The sequence below is a fragment of the Dromiciops gliroides genome, chromosome 2 (assembly GCF_019393635.1).
Source record: "Dromiciops gliroides isolate mDroGli1 chromosome 2, mDroGli1.pri, whole genome shotgun sequence".
Lineage (NCBI taxonomy): Eukaryota > Metazoa > Chordata > Mammalia > Microbiotheria > Microbiotheriidae > Dromiciops > Dromiciops gliroides.
The window spans coordinates 560,642,425-560,650,232 of record NC_057862.1 but is presented as its reverse complement, the minus strand read 5'-3'; the positions used below and the strand labels follow the sequence as shown (position 1 = coordinate 560,650,232).

The window sequence follows — 7,808 nt, the reverse complement described above, 5'->3', positions numbered from 1 at the left end:
TAGTAAGCTTTGAGGTTGGATTTGGATTCAGATCTTCCTGACTCCAGGCTTGGTGCACTATCCACTGAAAGATGAATTGGAGATAAAGGAGCAAAGGTACTAGAATTAAGAACTAGGAAAGGCTTCTTGTGTTGGGTGGACTAGGGGTGGACTCCAAGTAGGGCAAGACTGGAGGCAGAGGTGAAGGAGCACATTCCAGGCTTAGGGGACAAGTAGTAAAAATGGACAGGAATTTGGAGGTGGAGTTTTTGCCAGGAACCCCTCAGAACCTGAGTTTTCTAAAATCTGTGAAATGAGAACTTTGGCCTGGAAACAGCAGGCTTCAAAGTGGGCCCCAAGACCATTTCAGAGGTTCTGCAAAGATATCTTTGCTTTTAAAAATAATCCTTCTTTTCAACCACGTATCTGTGTAAGGCTAGATTTTTTAAAAATCCTATTTGAATGCAGAAGCAGATAATGATAATCCATCCATCTTCTATTAAATCAGAGATTTGCAAAAATATGTAAAACATTGTTACTCTTTTTAAAATATATGTATTTTTCAAAAAAAAATTACTCATCCGAACACGTAATAGGTTTATTACTGTTCTTTTAAATGAATATTTTAAAATTTATGGTATGTAATTTAAGTCCAACAGCTAAAGGCCGCATAAACAAAAGCTCTTTAGGGTTTTCAATAATCTTTAAGTGTCATTTTTTTAGGTGCCCAAAGGCGTCCCGGGACCCTCGAGCCCAGCCACCCTGAGTGCTCGCTACCTTGCCTTCCGAGTCTCTACCCCGCCTCCCTCGTTCCTCCGCATTCGCCCAGCCCGCCCCGCCCAGGTCCGGGTCTCTGACGTCATCAATCCGGCTCATTAGTCACTAGGTGACGGGCTCTGGCTGAAGGCGGTTCTTGAAGAAGTCGGGGGCGGAGACGGGAGGAAAGGGAAGGAACTTGAGCGGAGCTCGGGCTTACGGTGTCGGCTTGCTTACCCTCAGCCAACATGGCGGCCCCGGCTTCGCCCCACCTCCTTCCTCTTTGCTCGTCTCTTATTGGTCGATTGGAGGGCGACGTGGCGCTGACGCGACCGGCTGCCCGATCCAACCGGCGTCCAGCTGAGCTGGACTTGGCGCCGGCCCAGACGGCTGCCGGTCGCTTCCGTCTCAGGGTGTTCACGGCCTGGCTTAGGTGAGCGGATGGTCCGCCGCTCCTGGGGCAGGCGAGGAGAGAGGGAGGCAGGAGGGTGAGAAAAGCGCGGGGCCCGGGACTGGGGAGCGGGGGGACGCGGGGTGGGGCAGCGGTGTCCCGGCCCGGGCCCGGGAGGGATGGAGGGCCGCGGGGACAACGGCCGCCTGACCCAGCCTATGGCCTCGGATTCGTCCTGGAAGCTTTTGCTTTCCTTCCACCGGAGCCCACGGTGCGCCTACGGTGCCCCGATGGCCTAGTGCTGGCCATCCTCGCTTGGGCCGGAGAGCTGGACTGTTCGGAGGATGCCCCTCAGGGCCTTCCCAGAACTTTCCCCTGAGTTTCCAGATGGTCTAGTCAGAGGAAGAGGAGCCGGTAAAGACGGGAGGGGGAGGAAAAGGACCCTCCCCTCCCCTTCCCCATGGCATTTAGAAGCTCTTGGCGCCGTCCTTAGGGGGCAGCGGAGATTTGGTCACCACTGGACAAGGGGCATCATGGTGGGGAGAGAACTGGCCTTTTGGCTTAAGTACTTTGAGTCAAGTTGTGGTAAGAATGCACAGGCTAGGGAAGTGTATCCTCGTGGTTTCGCTCCTACTTGAATTTTCCCCTTTTGGCAGTTCAACAATAACTTTTATCGTGATACGGGTGGAAAGAGTTCCAGATGAGAGGTCAGACAGTCTGTGTTCAAATTCCAGATCCACCCCTTAATACCTGTGTGATCTTGAGCAAGTTATTTTACCTCTCTGGGCTTCAGTTTTCTCATCTGTAAAATGGGGACTTTGGACTAAATCGCTTTAAAAAGCCTCTTCCAACTCTTAAATCTGTTATCTAGTGATTGCTGAGTTTCATATCTGCTAAAATCCTGTCGTGGGTCAGGAGAATAAAGCTAGACCCTTTTCTCACCATTATCAACCAAAATATACTTAAATACTTGAGTACATGATTTGTGTAGAGTAGTTTTACTGTTTGTGTTACTTATATGACTTTTACCTGAAGGTTGGAAATGCAATTTAGAGTGTTATTATCATCAGTGTGGAAGCATTTCATTGATTATGAAGGTGATGAACAGGAGCTTAGACTATTTGGGAGTCATGTTTGAGTTGTATACTTGCATTGTAACACAGTACAGGTATAATTTTACTCAAGGAATGTCAATCCTGGAATAGTTATCCTAAGATAATAAATTTAAGCAAAATGGACCTTAAAGACCTCAGTTTCCTCCTCTGTTAAATGAGGCCTGGGGAAGCTTAGGGATTTACCAAAAGTAACATGAGAAATTTGAACTCAGGTCCTCTGACTTCCCTGGCAAGAATCTTTCCACCATTCCTATACTGCTTCTCAATTATTTCATTTCCATATAGTTACAGTATGGTACTTACCAAATTGAAATACTTTCTTCTTTCAGATGTATCATTGCATGAAAATGTTATTAGAGAGCACTTTACCAAATCTTTAATTTGGTGCTATATTTCTTTTCTCCAAGAAGTTTCTCCATCCATTTGGTTCTTAGTAGCCAAATTCTCTGTTGTCTTAGGCTTTTACAAAAGGTGTAGACACAAAATGTAACTGGGGTTTACCCGAGTTTGGAAGATTTAGACTGAATACTTTAACAGATTGACTTTAGAAGTATGCACATAAACAGAAAGTAGTCAGTCAAACACAGCATAGAAGAAAACTTATACTTTTGGTGGTGGTGAGCTTTGGCCAAACTCTACTGTGGCATAAGCATGAAGAACTGAGTGGAGGGGGGGGCAGCTAGATGGCGCAGTGGATAGAGCACCGGCCCTGGAGTCAGGAGGACCTGAGTTCAAATGCGGCCTCAGACACTTAATACTTACTAGGTGTATGTGACCCTGGGCAAGTCACTTAACCTCAATTGCCTCACTAAAAAACAAAAAACAAAACAAAAAACACACACACACACACACACAAAAAAAGAACTGAGTGGAGGACTTTATGTCTACTTCTTCAAAATTAGCTGCATAGAGGAAATGGAACAAGGAAGCACAGTTCACAAAAGAACACAATTGTCACACACTGATTGAATTCAGATATTACAGTAAAGAGGAGATACTACTGCTAATAACACATGTATATAATCTTAGCTGACATAGCATCAGAATCAAGCTCTTCTTCAGATACTAAGCCCAGAGATCTGAAGTGAACTTTTCCATGGCCAGAAAAGTAACAGAGCCCAAAGGAATAGCAGAGTTATCTTGAGCTATCAAGCTTAAATTATACACATCAACCCTACAGTGATATCTCATATAACCACTTTTGTATATGGTCTTTGTTTCAAACCCTTTGAGGCTGCATAATGTAGTGGTTAGCTGGAGTGGATTCCATAAGGCTAGTGTTAGAATTAAATGAGATAATACATATAAAGCACTTTGCAAACCTTAAAGCCCTATATAATTGTCAACTATTTAAGGTATGTATTTTCCAAAAAGTGTCCTATGTATATTTGGTAAAAAGAAGGGGGGGCAGCTAGGTGGCGCAGTGGATAGAGCACCGGCCCTGGAGTCAGGAGTACCTTAGTTCAAATGCGGCCTCAGACACTTGACACTTACTAGCTGTGTGACCCTAGGCAAGTCACTTAACCCCAACTGCCTCACTAAAAAAAAAAACAAAAAAAAAACAAAGAAGGGAAGGAATTCCCATAAATATATATATGTGTATATGTATATGTATGTGTATATGTGTGTGTATATATATATATATATATATGTCAAATTTTGTAATTTTTTCATTCTCTTTCACTATATTTTGGAGGGGGATATTAGTTTAAATAATAGTAGCTATCACCTTTATCTGTTCAGACTGACAAGAACCTGCTTTCCTTTTCTGATTAGTTTTTGTTTAGGGAGATTTCACACTGATTTACACAATATTTGATCAATAAAAAAAGAGTATTTATATATCTGAATTTAATACCTCAGGTCTTTACTCATACCAGTATCATCCCTTTGTGCTCTTGGATAGGTTTTTGGTGAAAGGTACAATTCTAGTCCTGAATCAGAAGATGGGGCCACTGAGGGGAAAGGCCATTAAGATGCCTACATTTGATCCATAAATGTTAATTTAGCTTAGTTTACTACTGGTGATAAATATATTTATGTTAAGTTTTTAATATCAGTTCCTTTTCAGACCATGGCGACTTATCTGGAGTTTATCCAACAAAATGAGGAGCGAGATGGTGTGCGTTTCAGTTGGAATGTGTGGCCATCAAGCCGCCTGGAGGCCACAAGAATGGTTGTCCCTCTGGCATGTCTACTTACTCCCTTAAAAGAACGTCCAGATCTACCTCCAGTACAGTATGAACCTGTACTTTGTAGCAGGCCGACTTGTAAAGCTGTTCTCAATCCGCTTTGGTATGAATTTCAAAAATATTAATGAAATGATAATTAAAATAAAATATGTGAAATTATACTTTTGTGGTATAGACTAAAAGGTGGTCTGTTTAGAATAATATAGTTTGTCAGAACTTGAGTCAGTCAGTCAGCAAATATTCATTATCATTTATTATGTATTAGGCACTGGAGATATAAAGAAAGGAAAAAACACTGTTTTCAAGGAGCTCACATTTTAATGGAAGAGACAATAAGAAAATATTTATATACACACAGTGTACATGGAACTTAGTCTTGGAGGGAAAGGACTAGCAGTGAGGGTGTGGGGGCTAGGGGGGAGAACCAGTTTCATGGAGGGAGGGGAAAAACCCTTCCAGAATATATGATTTTAGCTGATTTTTGAAGGAAGTTTAGAATTGGAGTTGAGAAAAACATTCCAGGCCTGGGGAACAGCTAGTACAAATGCACAGAATTGGGAGATAAAGTATTACATGTGAGAAACAGAAAGGAGGCCATTTTTTCATTTAAAAATCCATTACTCAAATAATTTTGATAACCCTCCAGGAGTTTTGAGAAGCACAGTACCTCAATAGATAGGGTTCTTAGCTGTTGTGTTTGGATTGAATGTTAGTCTAATAGATCTTTACCTGTACTCAAGTGTGGTTTCCACAAATATGACAAGGACATGTTTAAATGATAAACTGCTATATCTGATGAAGAAATCCTGTGCAAAATTTTAAAAATTCATTTCAGTAAGTTACAAGAGTATAGATATGTTTAATGTGGTGGTGCCTCTTAAATTTGCATGTAAGTATTTCTTCCTTAAAATTAGTAACTATATATTTAAATGTTTTATTTTCTCTATTCAGTCAGGTTGATTATCGAGCTAAGCTTTGGGCCTGTAATTTCTGCTTTCAGAGAAATCAGGTAGGTGAATTAAATTCTGTTTAAAATGAAGCAGTTACAGGGGGCAGCTAGGTGGTGCAGTGGATAAAAGCACAGGTCCTGGATTCAGGAGGACCTGAGTTCAAATCCAGCCTCAGACACTTGACACTTGCTAGCTGTGTGACCCTGGGCAAGTCATTTAACCCTCATTGCCCTGCCCCTACGCCCCCAAAATAAAATAAAATAAAATGAAGCAGTTAAAAAGATGTTTTTACATACACACACATACATATAGATAGATAGATAGATAGATAGATAGATAGATAGATAGATAGATACATATGAGAGACTCTATTAGACTTAATTGATGGAATAATAGAAACCTTTTCTAACACCTCTTTCATGACTCACTCTCCCAACTCAAACTGCCATTTTTTGGTCCTTTCTCCAGAGGATTGACTGTTACTCTTTACAGGATTTTAGAGTGACCCCATATGGGTCCATCTTTCTAGAGGCTAGTTCCTGAGCTCTTCTTTGGTGTGATTATCTTTAATCAGACAGTAGATTCAATTCTTTAGCAAAGGCATTTACTCAAATGGCATAACAAGACAGTAATTACAAAGTATTTCCCTCAGCATCAGGAGCATAGTCTCCTATAAACACAATCTAGGAGGAGGAAGAGTGGACGCAAAATTAAAATATAGTTGTAGTAAGGCACACATGTAGAGACCACACATGGTCAGGGCAATTCACAAGTCCAGAACTGAGGCACTTGATGCACATTCTCTTTCCAAAGTAAAGAAGATCCATACATTGTAAATGATCACCTTGAAATATGTACTACTTCTAAATTTTTAGAAACAACAAAGGTTATTTTAAAAACAACTTGTGCCTACACAATTGGAAAGAATAAACAATTATCACTAAGCTTAGTGCTGGCCAGAATATAGAAAAGAGGTACATACTTTTATTGGTGGTAGCATTGAGAAGTGTGGCAGTATTTTTGCAGAGCAAATCTGGGAGTGTATACTAAAATTTTGTAACATGAAAACCTGGCGGGTCCAGTTGTAGAATGGGTTAACAGATTGGTATATTAATGTAATGTGATAGTACACTTAAGAAGAGAAAATGTGAGGAAAATAGTTGTGGAAAGATATGAAATAATAGAAGAACAGGAATTAGAAGTTCAATATTTTCACTGGCATCTTTAACAATGAAAAACTATAAAAGTGCATATCAAAATGAATGGAGATTGGGAATCAGTTTAAATATGTGTATATAGTTATTTATTAAAAAAATTTTTTTTAATTTAATTTTTTTGCAGGGCAATGAGGGTTAGGTGACTTGCCCAGGGTCACACAGCTAGTGTCAAGTGTCTGAGGCCTCATTTTAACTCAGGTCCTCCTGAATCCAGGGCTGGTGCTTTATCCACTGTGCCACCTAGCTGCCCCCTATAGTTATTTGTAAATGATTTGAATTTTTTTTTGTATAAACTAGTTCATGTACCAGTTAAAGGTCTTAATGTTTACAGTTTAGTTTATTGTAGTTACTTAGCTGCTTTATAATTAATTTTTTTTCTTTATAAGTGCCTTAAAATGACTTTCTTTTCTTTTTAGTTCCCTCCAGCATATTCAGGCATATCTGAGGTGAATCAACCTGCAGAACTGATGCCCCAATTTTCTACAATTGAATACATAGTGCAGGTAATTTGTTAGTATTAATTTAACAGTGTTCTACAGCTTCTCTTTCTGTATGTACACTTGGGAGTCTTTCTTCCTTACTAGTGTGAACTACAGAGGAAAGGCAGTAGGGTTAGGTTTTTAGTGACAGCCATAGTAATATAAATGTCTAAGTCTTAGGAGAGAAAGTGTATTAACAATTTGTTGTTCTCTACTTTAGGTCATGGAATAAGTGTGATTCCCAAATAGACTGAAATCTCTGGGTTTTAAAAATTCTAGCTTTGATGTTTAACCTGGTAAATGTGGTTTATGCAGCTATCTTTCCCCTCAAGAATAAATATTAATGACAGTATTATATTTTTCATAGGTTAGCATTCTCCTTTGAATTTTTGAAATACAAAAAACAAATTACCTTTGAATCTGCCTTTTTTATAGTTTGTCACTAAACTTACAAAAATGATTTAAGTTGTAAGGTTTACATACTGAAGCTCAGACTCTTTAGATTGGGTGATAATGGACATTTTTAGTAATTGAATGCATGTTTTAGAAATGTCTTAAGTAATATAGAACAAGAAACAGAACTCAAAAAGAAAGCTGGGGGGGTTTTGGTGCCCAAGTTTCCAAGCAAGTTAAATGTCAGGCAAATTCATCTTATTAGAAAGAAATTGTAGGTGCTGAGTCAATTTCTGGCCCCCTTCTACTTCCCTTTATATGGATGTAGTCCGCCTC

General features: G+C 39.9%; 1 protein-coding gene across 4 annotated transcripts in view; it reads left to right on the top strand.

The window, feature by feature from the left end:
* The first annotated feature begins 978 nt into the window (after positions 1 to 978).
* The window catches only part of SEC23B (SEC23 homolog B, COPII coat complex component), a 36,631-nt gene continuing 29,801 nt past the window's right edge, over positions 979 to 7,808 (top strand). Inside the window, exons 1-4 of one of the 4 annotated variants that reach the window (XM_043988891.1) lie at positions 979 to 1,168; positions 4,313 to 4,536; positions 5,385 to 5,442; positions 7,017 to 7,103. In XM_043988891.1, coding sequence (XP_043844826.1) covers positions 4,316 to 4,536; positions 5,385 to 5,442; positions 7,017 to 7,103 — 366 coding nt within the window. In that variant the 5' untranslated portion in view covers positions 979 to 1,168; positions 4,313 to 4,315. Of the gene's footprint in view, positions 1,224 to 4,301; positions 4,537 to 5,384; positions 5,443 to 7,016; positions 7,104 to 7,808 lie in introns of all 4 variants that reach the window. The other 3 variants (XM_043988889.1, XM_043988890.1, XM_043988892.1) reach the window with 3 other exon arrangements.